The sequence below is a fragment of the Acomys minous genome (genome assembly GCF_964271855.1).
Source record: "Acomys minous genome assembly, chromosome: 2".
Lineage (NCBI taxonomy): Eukaryota > Metazoa > Chordata > Mammalia > Rodentia > Muridae > Acomys > Acomys minous.
In genome coordinates, this window is record NC_140484.1 from 64631660 (window position 1) to 64658224 (window position 26565).

General features: G+C 46.4%; 1 protein-coding gene across 4 annotated transcripts in view; it reads left to right on the forward strand.

Moving 5' to 3' along the window:
• LOC311580043 ((E2-independent) E3 ubiquitin-conjugating enzyme FATS) overlaps positions 1-26565 on the forward strand; it is a 240395-nt gene that overhangs the window by 189087 nt on the left and 24743 nt on the right. For all 4 annotated transcript variants that reach the window (XM_084751209.1, XM_084751210.1, XM_084751211.1 and 1 more), the window contains 2 exons: positions 21779-21963; positions 24687-24864. In XM_084751209.1, the coding sequence (XP_084607335.1) occupies positions 21779-21963; positions 24687-24864 (363 nt within the window). The remainder of the gene's footprint in view (positions 1-21778; positions 21964-24686; positions 24865-26565) is intronic.

Sequence of the window (26565 nt, forward strand, 5' to 3'; positions counted from 1 at the left end):
TTACATTTATGGATTTACGTATGTTGAACCATTCCTGCAACTCTGGGATGAAGCCTACTTGATAATGGTGGATGACTTTTTGGTGCCATCAACATTTTTCAAGCAAATAAGATGCTGAACAGGCCACTCTGTGTTCCCTAGGCCCTGGAGACAACCTCCATAGGCAAGCAGAGACAAGGGGTGTCTGAGAATTCCGAAACACTGAACCAGTCTTTGCCCACACTTAAAGATGCTTGCAAATTCAAGCAACAGGAAGAGGACCCCAAAGAGTGACATAGTGTCACGTCCAAGATTAGAATCAGAAACTGTAAAGACAAACAAGCTTGCCACATCCAAGTTTATCATACTGTTGGGAGACAAGACTGACCAGAAATTCATTTTATTTTATTTTATTTCATGAGATTTTAATGGGCCAGTAATATTTGTGGAGATGAATTTAATTAGTTGGCATTAAAATTATGGAGTAATGTAGCTTTTAAGGTCAAATACTTCTACACACACAATTATACTTCTGAACAAGAGGTTATCACAAAAGAGTAAATCTCACAAAGAGGAGTCATCTGGGGCTTAGACCAAGTTCATGTACTCATTTAAAAAGAACATTCTAGGTTTTAAGTGGGAAAATTGAAGTGTCAATTTGGAATTAATCTGGGAAAATTATAATTTATTCATATAAATTTGAAAAGGTCATAATTCCTGTGAATATTCTTGAAAAAATAGTTTTAACCACTGTTATGAAAAAGTATTTTTCTATTTTATTAATTTTTATTTTATTAAGTTTATTATTTATTAATTTAAACATATTTTGATCATAGTCTTTTCCTCCCCCAAGTACTTCCAGATCCTCTCCCCTTTCCTACCCACCCTACTTTCTTTCTTAAGAAACAAAAAACAAAACCAAAATCAACCCAAAAACCTAATACAACAAAACCCATCCAAATCAAGACAGTAAAATAAAACACCAAAGCAGAAAAAAAAATAAAAACAAAACAAAAAAAAAAAAAACCAAACAAAAAAAACAAAACAAAAGCACCAAACTGTAACCAAATAAAAGCACACTAAAAAGCAAAACAAAACAAAACAAGCAACAACAACAACAATCCCGTGCAGTTCTTTACTTACTTGTTGGCCAATTACTCTTGAAATAAGATCTGCCTGGAGTGGTTGATATTCCTAGTGTCACTCCATTGCAGGAAACTGGTTTTCCTTCTCCCAGCAGGAACAAACGACAGTTCCACTGTTAACCTTTACCCCAGTGGTTAGGATTTCATCTATCCACTCAGTCATTCATTCATATTTTTTAAAAAAGTATAACATAATAAAATATAATAAAACAGAAACTATCACATTGAAGTTGAACAGGAAAAACCAACAGAAGGAAAAAAAATCCCGAGGAAAGTCACAAGAACCAAAGAGCACCAGTTCACACACTCAGGAGTCCCGTATAAACACTAAGCTGAAGCCATAAAGGAAGGGGAGAGGACCTGGTGAGACCCATGAAGGCCCTGTGCATGCTGCATGGGTCTCTGTGAGTTCATGTGAGCTTTGTGGGTGTTGATTTAGAGTCTCCTTTTCTTAGTGTCCTCCATCTCTCCTGGTCCAGACACGCTTTCCACCTCCTCTTCTAAAGCGTTCCCTGAGCTCCAAGGAGAGGGGTTTGATGGAGGCATCACATTTAGGACTGAATACAGAAGTTCATTTTAAGCCTTGCTTTTATTATTTTTTTCAATGATGTTTTGATATGACATATGGTGGAGTTATCAGTTTGCATTTGATTAGCATTTTGTTACAGCTTTCTCTTTAAATGTGTATGTTGAGAAGCATCTTTGTATTTTAAGCATGATTTTCTCATATCTGACTAAGATTTCCCTTTCATTCCTGTTACAAGTGAGTAACAGAGTCATTAAGAAAATACGATTCCCTTTTTTAGAAATTTTCTCTGCAGTGTACTTTTCCTGGAACACAGCTCATCTGAGCCAGGATCTGAGCAAGGATCATTCCGTGTCAACATATCAGGCAGAGCCTGTCGGTATCCCAGTCATTCAAGAAAAATGGGGAGTGTCTGTCGAAGACGAGATGGTCCTTACTGCTGGCTTAAGTTTGGATGGGTGAGAAGACTTGGTCCCCGGATGGAGGCACTGTTTTTGGGGAGGGGGTGGAGTGGACCGTTTAGGAGGTGAGGATTAGCTGAAAGAAATGGGTGCCCTCAGGGATGGGCCTTGAGGTTCACAGCCTGGCCTTGCTTCCCTATCGTGTCCCTGTCTTCTGATATGCTCACAGTGAGCAATCACACCCACTGCTCTGCCTTTCCACCATGATGGACTCTACTTTCAAACTGTGAGCCAAGCCCTCTCTCCTTTAAGTTGCCTCTGATCAGGGGATTCAGACACAGCAATGAGAAAAGTATCTTGTAATACCCTGGCACTTTAGCACACCATCCACATTGCCCCACATATAAACTTGCACAGACCTGTAACCACTTTGGTGTCACTACCAGGAAGGGGTTGGCTCTCCCAAGCTCCTTTCTGTTTGTGATTTTACAATCCCAAATAAAAACAATACATATGTTTTCCTTCTCTGCAGTGTATTTTTAGACTATCTGGAAGATGAAATGGCTTTGGTTCAGCCACATGCCTGCCATTAGCACTAATGGGAGAAAGGCGCCTTTGTGGAGAAAAAGGCTAATCCCCAAGTGTATAAATAGCATCAGGCTGTGGCCAGAGGGCAGCCTTGACATGGTGCACATCATGTGCTGTGTTCTTGAGTGGATGGCCCTGTTCAAATCAGCCTTCCATGTGAGGTGGGTTAGGAGCCTTTGGGATTTCAGAGACACTTTCTCTGGCCCGGCTCTCAGCACCCCCTCCCCCATATCTGGACAGGAAAGGCTCCCCAGTGCTTGTTGGGAGTCCTGCACCTTCTGATTGAACTTGGCCTCTTAGTATGCTCTCTTCCCCAACTCCAGACAAAGCACCAGGATCCTACACTTTCCCTAGTGACTAGGCTTCGCTGAGAAAGTAGTGCAGTTGATAATTTAGTACCAACAGTATGTATCTGGGCCCTACCTCTGCAGGTGGCACATCAGGAGGGCCCTTCAACATGTAAAGGTGCAGTACTTCCCTCAGTACCTGCAACCTTCTAATCTAAGGTCCAAACGTCTTATGCAACTCAACCTTGAATTGCTGAATTGCTCTGTCATTTCTGTTGGGGTGTAGAAAGACATTTGGGCCCCAATTTCACTATACACCTTATAGATCCTTTATTCAGACTAGTGCAAATATCTGGCTAGTGTTCAGGACACCTTAGAGGTGAGGGGGATTAAAGTGTGTGCACTAAAAGGAAACTGTCTCCATGGGAGGGAAGACCCAGTAGGTTTCCTCTCTTTCTGTCTGACTTTGTACATCAAGTTCACTTCAAGGCCTTGGGTCTCCTTTGCTTCCTGCAGGTAGCTCCATCTCTCTTCCAGCTGTTTTTAATGATATGAATGCAGTGATACAGCTGCCATGTCCAGAGGACAAGAGCAAAGCCAGGGGGTCTGTACAGGTGGGTCCCCCACAGAGCTTCTTAGGCTTAAGAAGATGGTTGGGGCTGCCCTACTGCCACGAGGGCACTACTCTGGAAACATAGACGTACAATGTGTCTTTCTGCAATGTCGGAAGCCATCAAACAATGAAGCTGGTATTCACTAATGATTTCCTTTGATAGCTGGCCATTGGCAAATATTCTTTTACTAATCTTTACTATTATTATCTCTCAGAACCCAGATCATACTTCACAGATTGGGTGCATGCATGCGTGTGTGTGTGTGTGTGTGTGTGTGTGTGTGTGTGTGTGTGTGTGTGTGTGTGTTGTTAGGTTGTAGAATGGCTATGAAATGATTGAAGAGCTTGAGATGGGATGAGTGGGTAGTTTGTTCATGCATGTATAGCTGATGGGTAGCTAACCCAGGGTGGGGATGGCAGCTCTCTCTCTGGTTCCGTATTCCAAGTCCTCTCTAGCACTTTTCATGTTTCTGAAATGAAGTACATTGTAAACTCAGCCATCCTGAGAGATTTGGGGTCACAGTATCTGAGGGATGTGAAGGTGGATGTGACAACCGGTTGAATGTGATTGTACCTTGGGTAGCTGGTGGCTTTTCTCTGCTCACCAGTAGATTGGCTCAAACTCGGAGCTCCATGGGACTTCCTGGGTGTTTTAGTAACTGATTTTACCTGTACGTTTATGTCATGTCTGGTAGCTCATGAAGCACAGAGGTGGAAGTGACTTTATGTGAGAAACTGCTCTGTTTGGAACTTTTTTGAATCTTTCACCAATGAGCCTTCTTTTAAATCTAAGTTTTAACCAGCCAGCATGGAACAAGAAAGTCCCAAAGCCTCCCTTGTGTCCCAGCTCTGTTCCCCTAGATACTGACGTGCATACTAATAACGACCATTTAAACATGTTTTACATGACTCAACAAGCACCAGTTGTGCCTCGAGGACCTACTTGCCTGATAACTAACGTTTTTGAAGGGACCTGTGCTCGTTCCACTCTGAGACTTCAGATCCCCTTGGAAGATGTCAGGACAGGCAATGAAGATGGCTGTGAGTGCTACAGCAACAGGGTGGACCCCAGTGTAGAACACAGGAGATGGTTCCCTCAGCAAAGCTCTGGTTTAAATGATGTCCTTGGGTTTAAAGGCTCAAGGACAACTAATGAGCTGTTACAACTAATTTCATCTCTCCACAAAGACCTGACCTTGCCTGGCTATTTGCTCCAGAACAAGAAGGCAGGGTGGCGGTGCACAACAGCATGTTATAAGGGGAGAAACATGCTCTCTGTACTGCACGTGGCTTGGCTGGAGAGCAAGCTTATATGAGACAACAGGAGCAGGGTGTAGGAACTGAGCAAGAGTCAATCCTCGCCTGGTGCCACATGAAAGACACTCAAAGGACTCTGGTACCACAAAGATGGGCAAGTGGTAGAGAGATGGCAGAGGAAGAGAAGCAGAATGATGTGGGCACAATGAGGAGAGGTAGAACTAGAAACTCTAGGATAGTGATGAAAGGCTTAATGGAAGTAGCCTACACTGCTGCCTGAGGCCATGGTTGAGCTCCTTGCCCATGCTGCCACTGAGGGCTATGTCTGGGTCCATGGGCCTGTAGCAACAGGGTCTGTGTCAATGTCTGTGGCCCATATTACCATCAAAGGCCATGTGGATGTTCCTGGTCTGAGCTGCTACTTGAGGCTATGTTGATGTCTGAAGGCTATGCAGAACTGGCCCCAACCCTTGCCTGGACAGCGAGAGAGAGAGATGACCTACAGGGTGTGAGAGCAAGAGACCTGGCCCTACCCCCTCGCCAGCTGTAGCACTTGGGGAAGTTGGCCCCTTACCTCACCCGAGAAACACAGTACAGAGCTGCCCCTGGTTGTGTAGCTTGTGGGTTGGGTTGTGGGTAGCCCAAAGGGCATGAGTATAGGAGAGCTAGCCCAGGTTGGCCCTGTGGTGGCTTGGGTGCAGGAGAGATGCTTGCCCCTCCAACTTCCCCACCCTCCCTCTTGCCCACACCTTGCCTCAAGAGCACAGTAGAACTGGCCCTGGTGGCAGGGGTACAAGTAAGCTAGCTCCAAGGGCATGGGCTTGGGAGAGCTGGCCCTGCCTATTACCTGGACAGCATGTGAGAGCTGGCCCAGAGGGCATGAGAGCAGAAGAGTTGGCCCTGTGCCTTGCTGGCTATGGCACTCGGGTAAGCAGGCCCAGCCCTTTGCCTGGGCAGAGCTGGATTAGGTGACATGGGTGCAGGAGAGCTGCCCCCCATGATGTGAAGGTGGGAAAGGTGTCAAGATGACTAACTCACTAACTCAAATCTGCTCAGGCCCAGATTCAGGGCTTTGATTTGGCCTACCCCCAACACCTCATCTATGTGTGGTGAAACAGCTGGTCCTCCAGAACAAGAGCTGTAAAATCTCCATGACACAGGGCCACACTAGGATCTGAAGAGGAATCCCAGTGAGGACTCAGTATTGATAGTGTAGCAGAAACCAGAGCCCTTGAACCAAAGCAGTGACTCACTGAAATGAACATTTGCACAAAAAGTGAGATTTGTGTTTATTTGTTTTCTTTTGGGGGAGAAGTTGCATGAGTGGAGGGTAGATATGGAGGTTTAGGAGGATGAGTGGGATTAGTGTGCATGATGTGAAATTCACAAAGAATAGAAAGTTTAAAAAAATGCCAAGAGTCAGTGACATCATCTCTCACCCATCATTAGCCAACATCGAGGAAGAAAGGTTTGGTGATCTCTTCCCCGCCTTTAGACTTTGTATATTAGGCATTGGCTGTGGTGATGGAAACTTTCCAGTGACTTTCCCCATGACAATATGTGTAATTATAATTTTCATGAAGAAATTTCTCACTTCTCTGGGACATGCAGGAAATACTTTCACAAGACACTAGCTTTTAAGAATGAGTTAGACACATTTTTAGTCTTCCCCAGCCTAAGTGGTCTCATGAGTGAAGCCCATAGACTGTTATATTTCCTGAAGAATCTTCTTAGGGGAGAGAAATAAATATAACTCAGGAATTCTCTACACTATGGGAGGGACCAGGAAGCAGAACTGTGATGAGACACCACCTGTTCATGTCATTGGACATAATGGTACTTTAAGGAAGAGATGGAAATGTCAGGGTGTTAAGTGTCCAAATCTAGAAGAGAGGAAGACAGAGGGATCCAGCCAGCCTTGCTGACTCAGCCTCCTTCTGGAGCTTGATTTATTCCTAGTTGCTATTTTCACACGCCATGTGCTTTTCCATGGAGGCCCTTGGGAAAGTCTCCAATTCCGGTTGTCAAAAATAGCCTTCAAAGGGCAGGGCATTCTTAGGAGAGACTGCGTGCAGAGAACGTGCTTCCAGCTGGGTTGGGTTGATATGGTTGAGGCATTTGATAGAATTAGAAAGCTGGTGGGACCCCTGGTCAGGAAACTCTTCTGGATGTTCTGGAAGCAGTTCTTTTGACCCAGGAAGTACTAAGAAGCCCAGAGCCTTTTCCATGGGAATCCTCCAATCTTATAATCTACTTCATTTTCTGAAATGGGATCCTCAGAAGTACTTTCACCTTTCCTATATGAGGAGCAGGGGTCCTACTGGTAAGAAAAAAGAACAGGAAGGGTGGCATGACGGTAGAGGGATGCCATGATAACCAAGTGTCACTTTCTTGTCTCTTTCCCAACCCCAGATCTCCAGGCTGCCACAAGTGACAAGTTCTTAGTGGAAACCTTTCCTAGGAGGTGGTCTGTCATCATAACCACCAATGGCATTATAAAATCCTTTGTTTTATATCACACAAGTCTAGGCCCCATCTTAAATATGTATATTTAGTATTTCAAATCATGTTTTTAGTTCTGTTTATTCTCTTCACTACTCAGCACAAAGCTGGGCAGTTTCTGGCTCAAGTCTCATGACCTTGAGGTAAGGCTGAAGGCTGTCTTCCTTTGGCTCCTTGATAGCCAAGTTTCCTTTTCATTCTCACTATCATTGTGTTATGTGCATTCAGGTGCCCATTTGCTTCTTGTGTTCATAAAAAGAGGAAATAGAAGATGTGTTTAAATTATTGCCAGAAAACAGAATCCAAACAAGAGCCATGGTTTTGCTAATGCAGGAGGCAGCATTGCATGATGGGGGCATATGTTCATCAGTGATGTGTGGCCATTCAGAAGCAATATGTAGACATTGCTGTAAATGTTGTTCTAAATACGAAGAGGCTGACAATGGTGGCAAAACCCAGGTCTTTTTGCGTGTAGATGAGCAAGACCTTAAGCCTAAGCATGGCTGTAACCAAGTAGGAGTGAGGCCCAGGCATCTTCAAGAGAACCTTCACCAGGTTGCTGGGAAGGCCTAGTGTCCTTGGAGGTATCTCTGTGTTTGCTTCCTTTTGGTTTTCTGTGGGGTCTTACCATCACTTGATCCACACCAGGTTCTCTTTATCTGATTTATTTGTGGTTTGGTGATTTGGTGCCCAGTACTCTTGACAACATCCTCAGCTCAGTGCTACAGGTGAGATAGGCCTACTACACTCTGCCCAGTACAGATACAAATGATCTCCATCCATTCCACAGCAAAGAATGTGTTCCTCACTGTCTCAGGCTTGGGTCTATGCTTCTTGCCTTGTGCTTATTTTAAGTCTGTGGATAAGAACAATTAGGAAGTAATGCCTACGAGGTTACTGGACCATCCTAGAAGCCCATCAGAGTGGAGTTCCCACTGGAGAAACACTGGGTGGAGACAAGTTCCCATGTTGCTTCATCAAGCTGTTGTCAAAGGCTATTTGCTTTTCAAGTCACACTGGACAGCATTTTTCTTTAAAAAGTGAGTTTAGTCCATTTGTATTTATTGATATGACTGACATTTGGAGCCAGCTCTCTAATAGATTTATAATTACACTCTGAATTCTGCCCTATGATAGATCTCTTTCTTTCTAAGATACTCTTTCTCAGCTCTCTGCTTTGCTGTGCCTACATCTGCATAAATATAGGCACATATACCTATGTCAAGTTCGTGGGTGTGTTCTAGTGGTCCCTCTGTGCTTGCATCTTTTTACATATCCTTGGTCTTGGCCTAAGAGTGGATGTAAAGGAGGACAATCCAGGAAGCTAGATGGCTGTAGAGCCTTCAAGACTCTTCGAGCACATTCTCAACCTGTCATGGGTACTTAGAAGGAATGTGTGGCTTCCACCTTTGATTTAAGCCTTTGTCCAATGAAGTCTCAAGTGAGGTGAGTCTCTTGTGAGTGGGCTTTCAAAGCTCCCTGGAGGCTATCTACATTCCTCGGACCAGGATCTATGTATCTCATCATGTAGGCAGATGTCAGCTTCTGAGGTGACCAGTAAGTAGAGCCCTCCTGGGGCCAAAAGAGGTTCTGTGACTTGAGCTGCTCCTCAGACATGGGTTTTTGTAGGCACCTCCTAGCAATTAGCTACAATACAGGGTTTGCTCCAGGGATGGAATGGAGGTGACAATCCTTGGTCATTGAAGGAGATTTTAGTGGAGGCCACGTTCTTAGTGGTAAGAGGAAAGGACTGGGGTGGATGTGATTATCCTGGGTGGAAGGCAGTTTTCAGAGTAAAAGGAGTGGTTCTTAATGGCATGAAGACATTGGGGTAAAGTGTTTCTTATTGGTAAGAAGAGGGTACAATGGAGGTCCTTGATGGTAAGAGAGGTTTAAGGTTGCAGTCAGGTAGTCATGGTCTTTGCTGGAAGAAGGAGGCTAGAGTGCAGGTGACTGTCCTTGGTGGTAAGGGGCTTGGAGTGGTCGTCATGGCCATTAGTAGTAGGAAGGGTTTGGGTGATAATCATGGTCCTTGGGATAAGAGGGGTTGGGGTAAAGATGATGCTCCTTAGTAGTAGGAGTCATGTTGGAAGGAATTTTGTGTTTTCACTGTATCCCAATTGCCCTACTATAGAGTACATCACGTGATCAGTTCTCAATAGCTAGCTCCTAAATCAAAGATAAAAAGGATTGATAGATTCAAATGAGAGAATAAGACAGGCACAATACAGTCTTTGCTTCTCTCTGCAATACAGAAAACTACAACTGTGAGAATGATAGTGTGAATGTGAAGTGGAAGCCTCTGCACTTACACACACACACACACACACACACACACACACACACACACACACACACAAGCATTCATGATATTCACTCCCAGTAATTTGTGGGTGAGTATCAAGCCCTGTGTCAACATTCTAATGGTGACCAGATTCTCCTCTGCTATCTCTTTTTACACTTAGAAGACCTACATCTTTTTTTTTTTAATCTATTATGCAGCCTTACTGACTTGATGACTTGATAATTGTCAGAGAGCCCAGGAAAAGCAAAGAAGAAGATAAAATGCAATGTTCCAAAATGGCAGGGTATTAGGGACTGAGTGGCTGTTAACACCACACACCACCTGCAGTGCTTTGAATAAGAATGGCCCTTATCATCTCAGGTATTTGAATGTTCCTGAGAGTGGCACTGTTTGCAAGGATTAGGAGGTGTGGCCTCGTTGGAGTAGGTGTGGCCTTCTTAGAGAAAGTGTGTCACTGGAGGTGGCCTTTTGAGATTTCAAAAGCTGCTGCCTTTGGATCCAGATGTGTAGCTCTCAGCTACCATGTCTGCCTGTATCCTGCCATGAAGATGATGGACTAAACCTCTGAAACTGAGAGCAAGCCCCGACTGAATCCTTTCCTTTATAAGTGTTGTCATGGTTGTGGTGTCTCCTCACAGCAACAGAACACTGACTAGGACAGATGCTGGAACCAGGAACAGGGTATGGCTGTGACAGGCCTGACCATGCTTCATATTTGCAGAATGTGGACTTGGGACTTTGGATTAGGAAAGCAGCTGAATGCTTTAAGTGGGCCTTAATGAGCCATACTATCAGGAACATGAGTAACAATGTAGATTACAACATGGTGGCTCAAGAGGTTGCAGAGGAGAAAGAGAGACTGCTCTTGTGATATTTTACGGGGAAAAAAAAATGTGACTGCTTTTTGCCCTTTTTTCCTGAGGCAAAAATTTGGATTAATGGCATTTGGCAAAGGAGATTTCAAAACAGCCTAGTATCGACTGTGTCACTTGGTTATTAGTCACTGTACAGGTGTATAATGAAAAGGAGCAAGCTGAGCAAGGAAAAATACATGAGGTACAGTTTGAGGAGAAAAGAGCGCCAGGAAGCATAATGGAGCTGAGTCCAGTGCTCAAGGAGATAAAAAGTTTATAGAAAAGCCTGCGGCTAATGAAATAAAGGGAGTGGTGACCTTAGAGCAAAACCCCACCCAGCTAAGCTTTCAGCTTATAAAAATGAATTAAGGAAAAACTTAAACAATGAAGGAAACCACTGGGGACAGAAAGCTAATGAAGATGTAATTGAAAGAGGGGGCCAAGTTTCAGCTCCGTTAAGCAGCAGAACTTGGCAGATTCAGCCACATGGTTCTGGCTTGAGAGTCCAGGATACAAGAAAAGGGTTGCGGAATCTCTCCTCCCCAACCCCCACCCCCACCCCATAGCTAAGGAAAGCCACCCATGCCAGTTGTGTCAAAAGTGTCCCTGTATGGATCTATGCAAATAAAGTCTGGATGTCATTGGAGACCCCAAGATGTTGAAGATGCCAAAATTGTGGGGTAACCTGCTAAGGAAAGCTGCAGACCAGGGATGGGACCAGCCCAAGAGAAAGAAGTATGTTACAGTTAACAAAGCTAAAAGGAGTTGGAGATCTGAAGAGCACATTGACGGAGCTTGCTCAGCTGGTTTTCAGTCTTGCCTTGCCCCAATATTTCCTCACCATGCCCCCCTCCTCCCCTTTGCAATGACCAAGATGTGCTAACTAAGGCACCACCTCTCCCTGCATCACACCCTGGTATTCCTGAGCCTGGGTATATACTACCACCTTGGAGAAGGGTCCTGATCTCTCTGTAGCACACCCAGCATGACAATGAAAGAAATGAAGGGAAAGGTCACATCCTAATGCCCAGGAAACAAGCCTCAGACAGCCACACAGGCAATTTGTCACAGAGGCTCAAAATGTCAGATCACACAAGTTTTTTTGTTTTTGTTTTTGTTTTTTGTTTTTTTAGGTAGAATCCAGGGCTTCAGCTACTGCAGGCAAGAGCTCCACTTCCAAGCCACACCTACAGCCCAGTGTTTCAATTTTTTTAAAAAGACTTTTCTAAATTTTACATTTTTGACAGTCAGCATTTGTGGAATTTTTTTTCAGCTTAGGAAAAACTAGTTTAATGGAAAGAGATTTTACTGATAAAACAAAATGCCTTTTGGGATATGACCGAGTTCTGAGAAGTGCTGGAAATATTTGTTTCCTGTAATGCTTCCGGATCAGTGGTGTCGTGTTTTGGGAGTGAGGACTGTGGAAACATGGATGCTCTAGAGAGATCAGCTGAGGGGAACACAGAGTCTGATCTAATAGCTGAAGGCTGATGAACCTGTGGGTCTTGATGGTGGAGCTTGCAAATGCAGGAAGCGCTCCTGTTGTCCACAGTGGGTGTGCACATGTGTGAGTGTGGGTGTGCACATGTGTGAGTGTGGATTGTCACTTCTACTTTCTGTATACATTTTGTTTGTTTAGCTCATTTACATTTTTTGGTCATTAATCTCCCAAACAATTAGGATTGTGATGTGCCCGGAAAAGAAGCTTCCTTTCTGGTTGCTCTCTGGGGGGAAATACACATTATTGCTTTGCTGTGACTGCGTGCATGAGTCTGATAGTGAGAATTAAATGCACAGTTCTCCATGTAGTATGGAACTTAAACTTTGAGTAATACCAATGAACACATGTGTATTTTTTTTCCCTCTTTCTCTCAATTGTAGAGTGATTCTTATTCCTGGACTTTCACATTTGTGTTCAAACACCACAGTGAAATCTATAGCTGCTCTCCCAGCCCTGACACCTCCCTCCCTCTGGCTTCCACAGGGAGCAGCCTCTTTCCTCAGTCATCAGTGTCCACAACCACTTTCTACAAGCCAGCCTTTCCTGGTCGTCAGCCCTTCTTCCTTTTATCTACTCCTCAGAAATAAAAACTGTTGATATCTGTGTGGGTAGAAGAAAGCTGCTCACTGTGCAGGGAAGGGAAGGGAGAGACTCCAGGAAGTCTCAGCTCCTGCAGGGGAGGGACTCTTTAACGTGCTTCACCTCTGCATGCCACCCAACCTTTACAGCATCTCTCTCTCTCTCTCTCTCTCTCTCTCTCTCTCTCTCTCTCTCTCTCTCTCTCTCTCTCTCTCCTCTATCTCATGTGTACTCATGTTTGCATGTTCACATGTGCAGATGCACTTGTATGTGTACAGGCACACACACTGTGCCTTCCTCAGCCACTCCCCACGTTGCATGCCGAGACATGGTCTGCCACTGAAGCCAGATCTTGTCAATTCAGTCCATCTATCGAGACAACTTGCTGTAGGGATCCCCCATCTTTGGGTGGGCTCCAGAGAGTCCAATTCTTGTCTTTGTGCTTGAATATCAAGTACTTCATCCACTGAGTCACCTCAGCTCTCCTCCCATTTCCTTTTTGGTGCTTCTCTCCCTGAGGGATAGCAACTCTGCTTCTGCTGCATGGACTGCCTAAGGGTCTTATAGGTAACACAGCTTAGGGCTCCTTGCCTCTTAGGCAGAGGAGAACTGTTCACCCCAGGTCCTGTCTGCCTCCTTGCCCCCTTTCCCTTCCTCGCTCTTCATTAGGATGTTGTGCAAGCTCTGTAGAGACTGAGCAGTAATATGCAGAAGCTATTAATGTCTGATTTTTAAACGGAAGTCTGCAGTGGGTGGGGTGCAGCACTGCCACAGGGACACCCATTTCCACAGGAGGAGACCCTTCAACCTACAGCCAAAGGATAGAGCCTGAGGTAGAAAAAAAAGAAAAAAAGAAAAAAAGGACTCCCCACCAGCCGTGTCTGTGGAAAGAGCTCATTTTCCATTTTATTTCCTCCTTGCTTCTCAGTGACCACAGACTAGCTCTGTGTTCTTTTACTTTATTCTCCTTGCATTGTAACTGAAGGCAGAATGGAAAAGAATAAAGCAAACCATGCCTGCTGGGGGAAGTTGAGCACTTAGTAAGCCACCATCTTTCCTGAATATTCCTTCCTCCTCGGAGACATTAGCATGACTCATGAAGAAGCCTGTCCCCACCACCACCACCCCCCCATTCCCCATCCCCGCCCCCACCCCTGCCCTTCTCCAACCAAGCTAGCTTGAGTGCTCCCTTCTGGTCCTGTGCACCTCCATTTGCAGTGGGTGTCTATCTGGTTGAGCATTCACTCTTACCAGGTTTACTTTCCTGGGTCCCAGTTCGATGATGTCTTTATGGGGTTTACTGAACCAGACCCCTCCTGTGGATGCTCATTTAGAGCTATAAAGGCATCAGGGAGAAGGGTCAAAGGTAGCCAGGGCCCACTTAGAGTAGCAGCAATAGCCATAGGACCTTCAGGGCACCCTGAGACACACAGCCTGCCCTTGAGTATAGAGGCTGCTGTTTATGGTAATGCTCCACAACCAGCAACCAAGCAACACAATCTTCACCTCCTCCATCTCTAAGACAAAGGCAGTTAAACAGTGGTCTGGCTTTTGAGGGAGATCATGACCACTAGATAGAGGAAACTCGTGGCTTAGGCTTAAATAGGCTTCCTTCATTCACAGGCGTCTCTTTGGTAGATTAAGACTCTATACAGTCTGTTTTAAGGAGGTGGGAAGCTGTGCTCTGAGCCCCTAATATGTTATTCGTCTACAAGGATGAATGTCCTCCAGCGCTCGAATCTCCTCGCCAGTCACTCAGCATCTCCTGTTCCTGTATCAGTGATCAGAGTGTGAGTTTTACACTCGATGACCTGGCCTGCACTGCCAACTGTCTTTACAGCTGTCCCTTACAGGCTCTTGTGTCCATTTTTCCTGGAGTTAATGCTCCGCCTCTGACATCCAACAACAGAGTCCTAGTGCTGTGAGGGTCATTGAGAGTAACTTCTCAGCACTCTGTTGCTGTTTGCTGTCGCCCAGAGCCCCTCAGTCATTATAGCTCTGAGATCTGTGTATCTCCTGAATATTGGGAAAGAAATGAGTCCGTGACTTCCTCTATTACTGCCACGGAGGTAAAGCATCCAGAGGAATTCCCACCTTGTTCTCCTGTTGTACTTAAAACATGTATACACTGGTGGTGGCCTAGACTGGCCCATATATGGCCCTTCTTGGCTGATCTGGATTCTGCATTACTGCAGTCCTTGCTATCCTATTTACACTAAGCTCCTCCTGGTGTGTGTGTGTGTGTGTGTGTGTGTGTGTGTGTGTGTGTGTGTGTGTGTGTGCGCGCGCACGCGCGTGCGCGCTCGTGTGTGTGTGTGTGTGTGTGTGTGTGTGTGTGTGTGTGTGTGTGTGTGTGTGAGAGGGGGGTGGGGGGTGGGGGGGCGGAGGGGTTGTCCTGGATGCTTCAGGGTTCCCTGTTCAACCTGTCTTAAGATCTGCTAAACATAGATAGGCCAGGAGCCATAAATGTGGAGTAGCATAACCTGCCCATCCCACAACCACTAGCCGGCGTGCCTGATCATACAGCAGCCCTGCGGGGTCTCATTGAGGTTATCCCTATATGTTTAGGACATGATTTGCTGCTAACTTGCCTAGAACCTCTGGCCCTGCCACTCTGCTGAATGCTCTTCTGGAAGCCTTTGCATGATAGACACAGTGACAGTGGCTTTGTGTATGGTGTGCAGAATTTTGGTGTTAAGAACATACAAATAACTGTGATATTGATAAAGATATAAGTGGATGCTACACAATGGCCCAACATTCTTCCCAGTCAAGGACAGAACATCAGTAGAAAGAGAGAAACATGTTTGTTTTTCATTTTGTTTTACTACTGGGCAGAATCTTCTGTCTGTGTTTGCTTCCTAGTGCCTAACTCAATTCTAGGGCAGGCAAGTTTTCTGGAGAGTGGAGCCCTGCTGTATGGAACAAATACCATGAAAGGATTCTTCTAACCATGCCTGTTAGAAGAAAATGTGTAGCTGGCAGTGGTGGCACAGGTCTTTAATCCCAGTACTGGGAAGGAAGAGGCAGGCAGCTCTCTGTGAGTTGGAAGCCAGCCTGGTCTACCGAGTGAGTTCCAGGACAGCCAAAACTACACACAGAGAAACCCTGTCTAAAACAAAAACAAACAACAACAATACCCAAACAAACAAAATACAAAATGAAAAGAAAAGAAAGAAAATGTGTCATGCCAAAGCCTCTCCATGTACAGAGTGGGGAAGGAGACAAAACTCTCAAGACCTGGGCATAGGTGTGGCCTTCTTAAGCTTCTCTTCCAATAGCAGTACCTGCAGCAGTGAGTTATCAGCTCGAGAGGGGCGTGGTGTGGGCGTTTCATGGCCCAGAACACTTGGTCCCCACTTAGGGGCTCTATTTGGGCAGGTTGTGCAAACTCTAGGACATAAGACTTTGCTGGCATATATAGGGCCATAGAGGTTAGGCAGGCTGTTTGGCTGTTGGCTGGAGTTCTCTCTACTTCTAAGCTAGGAGACACATGGGAAGTTGCTCCAACAGCTCAATAGTCTAACAGTAAACCACCTCCCCGCCTCCCCCAGCATGATGCTTTCCCACTGTGAGCGGATCTAGCCCCTCAAAGCACGAAACAAAACAAACTCTCGCTTCTGTAGGTTGTTGCTGTTAGAGATTTAGTCACAACTGTTAAAAACTTAGTACAGGCAATGAATGAAGGAACCAGACGTCCAACCTCCTCAGTATATGGGGCACAAAGGCCAGGCATACCGCCTGCCTGTACCTGTGCGGGCCATGTCATGGGCTCAGTCATTCTTGCACAGTAGACACTTGAGAAAACAAAGCACGAATCCCCTAACTTTTCGTTAATGCTAGAGGTAGCCACTCCTTTTCTCCCCCTGCCCCAACATATAAATATTTATGGGGTCCCTCTTGCTGGTATGGCTTTCAAGGCCATGGTTCAGAACTCACGAAAGAGACACTATCAGCAAATATTCATACAAGATGCATGGTCAGTAAGTTACCCACCACAGAAGTTGTATTCTACTTTCTGGTATTCTTTTAACCCTTTCAAGTCACAAACAAAGCATTTAAACTCACACTGATCACATTAGAATAGCAGACAGTCAATAGCAAAAAAAGAGAGGGAGACTACGGGAAGACAGATAATAGATGGATGGCAATATTGACCTATTATCCTCCATAAATCTGTAAGTAAATATATTGATTCAAATAACCTTACATACGGATGATCTCTGTTAGCTGGCAGAGACTGTATACCCGATACTTAGTTGGGTTTTGTACATTTTTCCCCGAGAGTCTCTAAGAAAGGGAGCAATGTAGGAAGGTTGACTGTTGTAGGCCATTTTCTGCCTACAGTATTTTGTAATTAAACATAATTGGTGATTTTTGGAGTAAAGGATTATAAACATGTTTCCATACAACCTAGTAAAGTACAGCTTTATTATATATGTGGAGGTATCTCCATTCCCAAAACAAAGTCTGCCACACTGAACTCAGCACATTGGATTAGGAGCAATAGGAACATTCTATATGTTTCGCTTAAAAAAAAAATACATGGAACATGGATTCACACTCATAGTGAACAGGAATAGAAAGCCGCCAACTTAATTCCTCTGGGCTGGACCCCAAAGGCATAAAGGTGATCTAAGGGGGCTTTATGCTCTACCATGGCCGCTTTTCACACTGGACTGCATGGCCTAGCTTCCCGTACACTCAGCTGCTCTCAGATACACAGGGGAAAAGCAAGCCATAGAAACCAGGACGCTGTTGACAGCTCACCAGGGACATCCTTAGAGCAGGTGTCATGGCCCATTCTTTCTTGTATAGGACACACTCCAGGAAACAGAATGTGAGTGTCCTAACTTTCATTACTCCAGTGGTACTCACTATTTTTCCCTGCCCCAGCATATAAACATTTAAGGGCCTCTCTCATTAACAGCAGTGGCTCCCCATCTCCAATGGAGCTGTTTCCTTTAGGGACATCAGCACGGGGTGATGGTAACTCAAGACTTTATTTAAACAGGCAGCTTTAAAAAACAACTTAAAGAATATTGTGAAAGAACGTTTAGTTTTTTTTTTTAATATCCAAATCTATTAAACAGGCATCAGAGAGGAAGTGTCTATTCCGTTCCTACTCCTGGCCTGCATTGGCCTTCCCCTCACCATCAGTTCTCTCCAGAGGTATCAGGTGCATAGAAGCATTTGGCTAGAGCACGTTTATTTAAGAACACCTACCTCTTTACACCGCTGCAAAGCACAGATGTGTATAGCTTTCTTCACGGATCCCTGACTGGTGGGCATAGGTGTCTGGGGAACTAGACATCGCACTGTAGAGACAGCATGTGCCACATCGCTATGGATTTATCTCTTCATCAGAACTTGACAGGGGCACGATACTCTGCTTCTTGCCTCTGCGCGTGCTAATAACACACAGCTTGATATCAGTATCTCTACAATAATAGGAATACACCAATGCTTAATGCATATAAGATGCTCTAAGCACTATTATTTCTTTTTTTTCCTGTTTTAATATTTAACATTTAAATAATGTTATTTAATATATTAGACAGAATTCATTCTATAGCATACATTCTAGTTCTATATTTGTTATATAAAACCCAATGATATAGTAAGCAACTAGCATTTATAATCCACTCATTCTATTATCACCCCACCTTGGTTTTATATATGAGGTTTGGGAGCTTTGAGTGGTAGAGGTAGGATTTGAACTCAGGAACTGTGGGTAAAGCTCAGGTTCCAGATGCTCCATTTCCCATTCTTCTGAGCATCATATGGAAGATAACGGAACTTCAGCACAGACCCTTTGCAGCTAAGTACATGGTAACGGTGTATACAGATGAAGGCAAATTCATGGTAACAGTGCATGCAAACAGAGCTTCCAACCTACATTTCAGGGTCAGGGATGCTGCTGACCACAGGTCGAGAGTTTGCTAGCATGTAGCTATACCAACGACCCACTGCTGCCTGTTAGCCCTGCTGTAGCCCACCAGTCAGAAGAGCAACAGGGCAGTGCATCAAGCACATGAGAAGTGGCCTTATCTAATATTTTGAGTCAACTCTCATTTTATTTTTAATAGAAACAAAAGTATTTTCTGGAAACAAAGAGCACAAGGGACTCCTCCTGCTTCTCCAGTGGGACAGAAGCCCATTAAACACTTCCTTCCTGACGAGGACCATTCACCAAGCAGTGGTGGTCAGTCTAGCATCCTTTCTAAGCCCCAGGAGAGGCGGCAGCCATATTTCCTGATACCCAGAGTCCCTTTGCCTGCATTTCTATGCCCTTTACAAGCTGCGTGCACCTCTCTGCAGGAAGACAGTGCTGTTCATATAGAAAAGCAGCTCCCCAAAGGTAAGGAGTGAGGGCGGTGGTCCCTGGGCTCTTTCTGGATACACACAAAGAATAGAACTCAGTGACTTCCTGGGGTGGTTCACATAAGCTGGCCTTATGGTGGTGCCAGAGGAGGAGGAAGGAGGAGGACCACCAAGTAGACATAGTAGATAAGTCACATCCCACAAGCAGATACGGCATCTGTACAGAGATCACAAGTGCCTGCCCAGACGGCCACACCCACGACTAATGCCAGCTCAAATGCAGAAGGCTGCCCAGGGGCACAACAGCCTCTGTAGCTGAACTTTGGATGGCCTAAGGAGATGGTACGGTTGCCCTGAAGGTAGCATGTCCCCAGGGTTGCTGAGGCGCCCCACCCCCCACCCCCCAGTAACTGGCTGGCAGGAATAGTAGTTAAGAGATACAGGCCCTGACACACAGCCAACACATACCATGAGCAATGTGGACCCCACAGTGCACACAGGCAAGGACCTCCATATCCATTTCCCACAGAGGAAATGCAAACGGCCAAGTTGGAAATAGGCATCATATCCCTGCATAGCTACCGACCACTCCTAAAAACAATTCTGAGTGAAAAGATTGAATAACAGGACAGAGAATGGCCTCTGGGGTTTAGTCACATAAGGGAGAGAGACTGGACTTTCTATCACCCTAAAGATGCTTTTAAAGAACTTGGAGTAAGACAGAAGGACACATACAGGATCATATGGTTTGAGGTGATAAAAATTAAAATGATTGTGGTAATTGGTAATAAGTAATGTTAGTGGAGGGTTATTCTTATGTTTTAAACCATCAGTCAGTTGCAGAGGCAATTATTAAGCACCTGTTGTAAGCTGGGTACTGAGGGCAGTACTCTGCAGTGCAGGACACATAGTGTAACTGTTACGTCTGTGGTGAATAGCAAGGAGCCTGGGAATGGCCCACACTCTGAGAGGGGCTAGGAAGAGGCATCTCTGTCCAAAATGATCCTGAGTTGGAACTTGAAATGCCAATGTCAGAGATTTAAAAATCAAACTGGAAGGGAAAACCACACTAATGGTGGAGGGAAAAGTATACAAAGCGAAGAGCTCCAGGAAGGCCTTGGCTGGTTTGGAGAATTTCAAGGGGCCCAGGAGACCAACACCAGAGCCAGGAGCTTCTGATTTCTTCAGGGGCCTCAGGGTGTAAGTTGGAATGCCGTCTGTACCCACTGCAGGAGTCTGGACTGCAGGCAGGACCGAGACTTTTAAAGAACAGAATCTTAGTGTGATTTACATTCCAGGTGATGGTGCCATGAGCAGTGTGTGGACAGATGGGAGAGAGGCCAGGCTAGGGCTGAGACCCAGTCAGGGAGGAGGGAGGAGGTCTCTAGGGTGGGACAGGCCATAGGGATGAAGACATTTTGGATCTTGGAGCAGATGCCATAAACAATGAGGAGGAGGCGTGGCCCCAGCGTTACTGTCTTCACATGAGGATGAAGGAAGAAAGAGATGCGAAGGTGCTGGATTCTCTGGGGAAAGTGTGACCGCAAGGACACATGGGAAACAGTGTGGTAGAGAGGGGGAGCAACTTTGGAAAAGCAGGTGCAGGCTGGCAGCTACATCTGAGCTAGCCTGGGCTCCTGGTTAGGCTTAAGGGACAAGGGCAACAGTGAGGGAATCCTCTAGAAGGAACAGGAGACAGTGCTTGAAGGCTGAGAGGATGATCTGAGCGCTTCTGAGTAGTGTGTGGCTTGGAGTCAAGTAAGAGCCAAGGAAGTCTGAGTCAGCTAGAGGCAAAAGGGAGTTGGGAAGCTAAGTAGAGAAAGGATCCAGGCAGAGAGAATATAACTGCAAACAATGAATGATAGCAGGGGGTTGGGTAAACTGTCTCCAGGGCCAAAGGAGCCTCCTTATAACTGCCTCGCCTCCCCCAGAATCACCCCCATACCTGGTGCTACGTGGGACAAGCATTAGATGGTCGAGGAAGTTAAGACGTGATCCCACAACTCACCTCATGACTCTGCTGCAGAACGCAGGAGGCGGGGCTGCATCTTGCCTTGGGGAGGCAAGGAGGTGGCCTGCTTATTAGGACTCAGCCTGGAGGTCGGGATTCACCAAAAGCAAAAGCAAGGGCACTTAGTGGAGATCAGAGGCCATATGGGGGGTGGGAAGATGCTGAACTAGGATAAAGTAGGAGTTAGGTGAGTGTGGGGCTGAGAAGGTGCTGCAGAGGGGAAGAGTGAACTAAGGGTAAAGGAAGGACCTAGCCTTGTATTTCAACCAACGCCCGGGCTGGAGGTGGCCTGGAACAGCCACTAACGCTATTCTGCTAACCCAGGCATAGCCCCACCTAGGGTGTCAAGAGATCAATTCACTTTTTGACCCTTTTCACAAAAGGAAACTAAAACGGCCCCCAGGAAAGGGCCCCCGCCAGCTTTGAGAGAGAAACCCTTCTGAGTGCTTCTGTGAGGCCAGTGGAAAATGAAAGGGAGGGATTCATAATTGAACACCCATCCCTGGTCGTTATATAATTAGTGCGGCAAACACAAGACAGATTAATACGCTGTCTTGAAACAAGTGAACTGTGATAATTACACAGGACACACTTCATAGGAAATCCAGACTAGAAAAGTCTCCTTTCATTCTTGGTCAAAGGCCTTCTGAGCACTGCAGTCTAAGGAACGCCTCCACGGCCCTGACTAAGCCAGTCATGGACTCACTGGGGCTGCCTGCCACAGTGACCAGGGCAGCCGGGAAGGTATCTGACGAGGCTGGGTCGTACCAGCTTAACAAGGCCCGTTATTAACTCACTGGCATGTCTATTTTCTAAATTGTCTTTGTGTGTCTTCCTCCGGAGTTGGGAGCTGGGCAGGAGAGCTCCTGAGTACCTCCTAAATGTATCCTGTATGTGCTTTCCTAGATCACACATGCTGCGACCTGGTTGTAAAACTAAAGGACTGCGAGAAGCATGGGGACCCCACTGCCACACCTGAGCCCTCACCAGCAATCCCCTCTCCAGAAACCCCAGAGGGACCACGGAGCTCTGACCCATTGGAAGATAGTGCTGAGCCTCAGCGTCTACTGGCCAGCTCTATGACCTTGCAGGTAAAGCCTTCGACACATCCCCTATCCTGGCTTGACTCCAGCCAAGGGCCGGTTTCTCCTGGGGAGTGTGGCACGCACCTGACCTCACATCAGCCAGTGTCTCCCAGTCTTCCTGTCTGTGTCACTCTGCTGTCCCTTCCCTGACTTTTTCTAACCTCTCTTCTGCTGTGTGCTTCAAGGGGACAATGACACTTGACTCTCCCAGGTAATAATGAGGATTGGGGGGCTGGAGAGATGGCTCAGTGGTTAAGAGTACTCGCTCCTCTTCCAGAGGACCTGGGTTCAATTCCCAGCACCCACCTAGCACCTCACAGCTGTCTGTAACTCCAGTTCCAAGGGATCTGACACCCTTACACAGACATACATGCAGGTAAAACACCAATGCACATAAAATAAAAATAAGAAATGAGGATTGTTGGTACTATCCACAATGACAAATACCATAGCAATGAAAGGTGCCCAGGTTGTGACATGGGTTGCGTCACACTTGGTTTTTGAAAGATCCTTATCAGATGAGAACCCCTCTACATCCCATAATTAGATGAAGGTAAATAGCCTCTGAAAGATCCGGGAAGCGTTCCAAGTCATCCACCCATGAGTTGAAGGACCTGGAAGGTAATTTTTTTTTTAGCTTCTCTGATTACAGAAGTAACATAGACATATTGATTAAAGTTATACCATTTAAGAGCATGGATGACCTCTGAAGAAGACTACAAGCATACCACACAGTCAGGTACACTTTCTGGGAAGGCACCTGCTATGGGGCGCAACTCCCCCCAAATGTGTTTAATAAAGCCTCAATGAGCCTGCAAAAAACCACATAGGTCATCTCCCAAATCCCCAACCTCAAGATGTCCTCAGCTGTATGTGCAGTAAAGCTCTAGCCACACTTGGGCCAGCGAGGCCTCCCTAGGGACTATGTCCCCAGCCTTGACCCTTCACTGGAGCGACAGCACATCAGTCACTGATGAGTCAGTTGCTTGGAAGCTGATGGCCAAAATCGCCAAAGAGACCCCCTTCATCAGCACAGCTGCCAGGAGCTGTGCTGTGTTCCTCTCAGAGGCCCCAGTGGACAGGGAAGGGAGTAGGAGCAAGAAACACTTCTATGCTGGCAGCATCCCCATCCAGCCTGGGCTAAGCACCTGCTGTAGGCAGACCCAGGGCAGTGCCTGGGAGAGATATGAAGCTAACGAGACACAGCACACACTTTCCTCTACAGCAGTGTTGCTCAACCTGTGGGTCATGACAGGTCAAATGAACTGTTCACAGGGGTGGCCCAAGACTGTTGGGAAACACAGATACCTACGTCATGATTCATAAAAGTAGCAACTTCTTTTTGTTGTTGTTTTCAGGGGTTTGTGTGTGTGTGTGTGTGTGTGTGTGTGTGTGTGTGTGTGTGTGTCTTTTTTGTTTTGTTTTGTTTTTGAGACAGGGTTTCTCTGTGTAGCCTTGTCTATACTGGACTCAGTTTGTAGACCAGGCTGGCCTCAAACTCATAGAAATCTACCTGCCTCGGGCTCTCTGAGTGCTGGGATCACAGGCATGAGTCACTGTGCCTGGCTCAGCAGAAAAAATATAATTACGAAGTAGTAACAAAGATAATTTTATAGTTGAGGGTCACCACCGCATGAGAAACTGTATTAAAGCGTCACAGTAGTAGGAAGGCTGAGTGAGAACCACGGCTCTACAGCCTAGCTTGGAGATAGCTATGTGGGACCCATTCTTGTACAAGGAAGTCTGTGATGTACCATGATGCTCTGGTTGACCTTACAGACCCAGTAGGGCCTACTGGGAGAAGTGGGCATGGCTGCCACGAGCATTCCTGTGAATAGAAAGATTTGAGCAGAGACGGGTCAAGGAACGGGAAGTCGGGACAGCAAAGAGCAGCAGGGATAAGTGTGAACTTACACTGTTGGGAGTCAGTACATTGCCTATTACGCTACCTGGAGCCTCATTGCTTAGGAATAGATACAGCTGATTTCCAGAACCTATTCAGGAACTCACAAAGAGAACGGGTACAAATGACTGCCCAGTGTCTGCCACGGCAGCCCCGCACATGCTGCTTTTTGCAAGGAGATCAGAGAAAGGATGCGCTGATGAGATGTAGGGGGTTCTGACCTGTCCTGTGAGGCCCACAGAACCACTCTGTATAGCAAAGCCTTCTACCTCTTCCTACCCAGGAGAAGCAGTTCACAGATAGACCTCTGAAAAGCACCATTTTCCATGACAGGGGGACAATGCCTGTGTTTCTTAAAGTTCCACTGGAAGCAGAACTGAGTATACAGATTTCTAGCACCTGCTTTCTGCCCCCACCCATGTCTCTTAGGATGGGAACACCGCAGAACCTTCAGATTCGGGTTCCTTGGCAGTGAGTGGCTCGGCAGCGGGAGAACACAATTCGACAGATATTGGCCAATGGTACTCAGTGGCTTCAGTGCTAGTTATTGCTTGGTCCTGCCACAGTGGACTCCATGCTGCTGGCTGGGACTGACCTCCAGTACCTCGTCATCAACGTGCCCATGCCACCTTTATACACAGTCACAGTGGGGGGGGCAGGGCAGGTGGGGAGAAAATAATGACGTGGATTTGCACTGTGCCTGAGTGTTGTGCTCTTGTTTGGCTCCCCGTTGAGTAGATCACATGGATGCATTGTTTCCTGGTCTCCCCTTCTCTTAACAATAACAACAACAGCAACAACGAAGTCTGTTCTTTGTTCCAATTAGGAAGCACTGGAAATCCATAGACCTCAGTTCATTTCTCGCTCACAAGAACGGCTGCAGAAGCTTAAGCACATGGTACAGCAAAGGAAAAGCCAGCAAAAGGAAAACCTGGGGCGGAAGCAGAGCCTACTTCCTGTCCGTGCCAACAAGAAGCAGTTCACCATTCCCCACCCTCTTAGCGGTAAGCTGCAGGCGGCTCAGGGGAACCGAAGGGGCGACGATCCCAAATTATTACGCCACTGGCATGCGCAGGCCTCAGCATCCTGAAGCCAGCTCCTTTTGAGAGGTTACATTATGGGCGTGCAACTCAGCAGAAAGAACTTGGGACACAAATTCACCCTTCTGGCTGGGAAAGGAGCCACACCACTGTAGGAGCCAGGATAGCAAGTTCAAATTCTTGGCTCCTAACGGATGTTTGCAAGTGATCTCCTTTGCCCTTTATAGATTGCAAAACAGGCCTCAGGGTGAGAAGTTGACTCCAGCCTGTCTGCATCAACATTTGTCATCTCGAGACCTCTTCCTGATGTGAGCGCAGAAAAAGGATGCCCAGCATAGTGAGGCCAGGGCCAAGCTGACCTCCATCCCGCGAGAGGCAGGGCACTCACTCACTCACTCACTCAGAGGAGAAGGAGTTAGCAGGAATCTTTTCTGGGCCCGGCACTATGTTGGCAGCTGGGACTATCGCTGTGAGCAAGACTGACCTCACTCTTTTCTTCATGGCCCTTCTAAACAGGCCCTTGAACTGGCAAGAATAGCAAGGGATGAAGGCAGGGACTGGGAATCAGAGCACTTGTGCAGGGCCTGCCAACCCAAATCTGAAGGTCTGGAGGCTTGGAGAAGCCTCTGGTTTGTTACTGTGAATACAGGAATGAGGTCTCTCTTCCTAGGAAAATGTTTTGCCCCACTCCCCCCACCCCACCCCCACCTCCGCCAGGAGGCAAAATCATGAGTATGATTCTGAGTAAAAAGTCCTCTGGGGGGGGGGAGTGTAAATAACCGTATTCAATAAAATGCAGCTTAGCAAAGCTCACCAAGATCTCAGGAGGAAGGGGATGAAAGAGAGAGAGAGAGAGAGAGAGAGAGAGAGAGAGAGAGAGAGAGAGAGAGAGAGGAAAGCCTCTGTGATAGGCTCCTGTTAGACTCTGTCCTGTGGGTAGACTGGCTCCTTCTTGCCAACCAGAGCACTGTAGGAGAGCCATCTAGAGACCCCCGCGAGCACAGCTGAATGCACTGTTGTTATGCCAGGGATCTGGCAAGCTACCTGTTGCTGCCGTGCCACGATGCCTTCCAGGATGATGGGAAATCAAAGCCAACGAGGCAGCTGTGCAAAGGGCTGGCACGCTGTGTCTAGTTGGCAGTTCAGTGTCGGTACAGACACAGGCCTGATCTAGGTGTCTGTTCCCTGGTATGTTCTCTGGGTGACTGTGTAGCCTCTGGCTCAACAAAGAACACAGCTGTCTCCGGGTGCTGCGAGGACCAAATGCCTGGCACAGTGGGCATATCCCATTGGTGCCTTCACTCCTGCTGGCTATGAAAGTTGTCGCTTAGTCAAAAGACTTAGGCTACCAACCCCGACATCAACAGATAAGCACAATATAGGTGCACACACACACACACACACACACACACACACACACACACACACACACACACACACAGCTAGCTTTGGATGACTGGCAATCTCCGTTTTCAGCCTTCAGTTTGTATAGGAAGAAGCAGAGAGCTGTGGCCACAGGGAACTTATTTAGTACAGTGATGTGTTTGTTAGCTTTATATCACAAATACCAGAAACAAATCAGCCTCCAGGGGGAAGGGGTTGATTTAGGCCCCATTTTGGAAGTTTCAATATGATTAGTTAGTGCCATTTCTTGATGGCTATGGC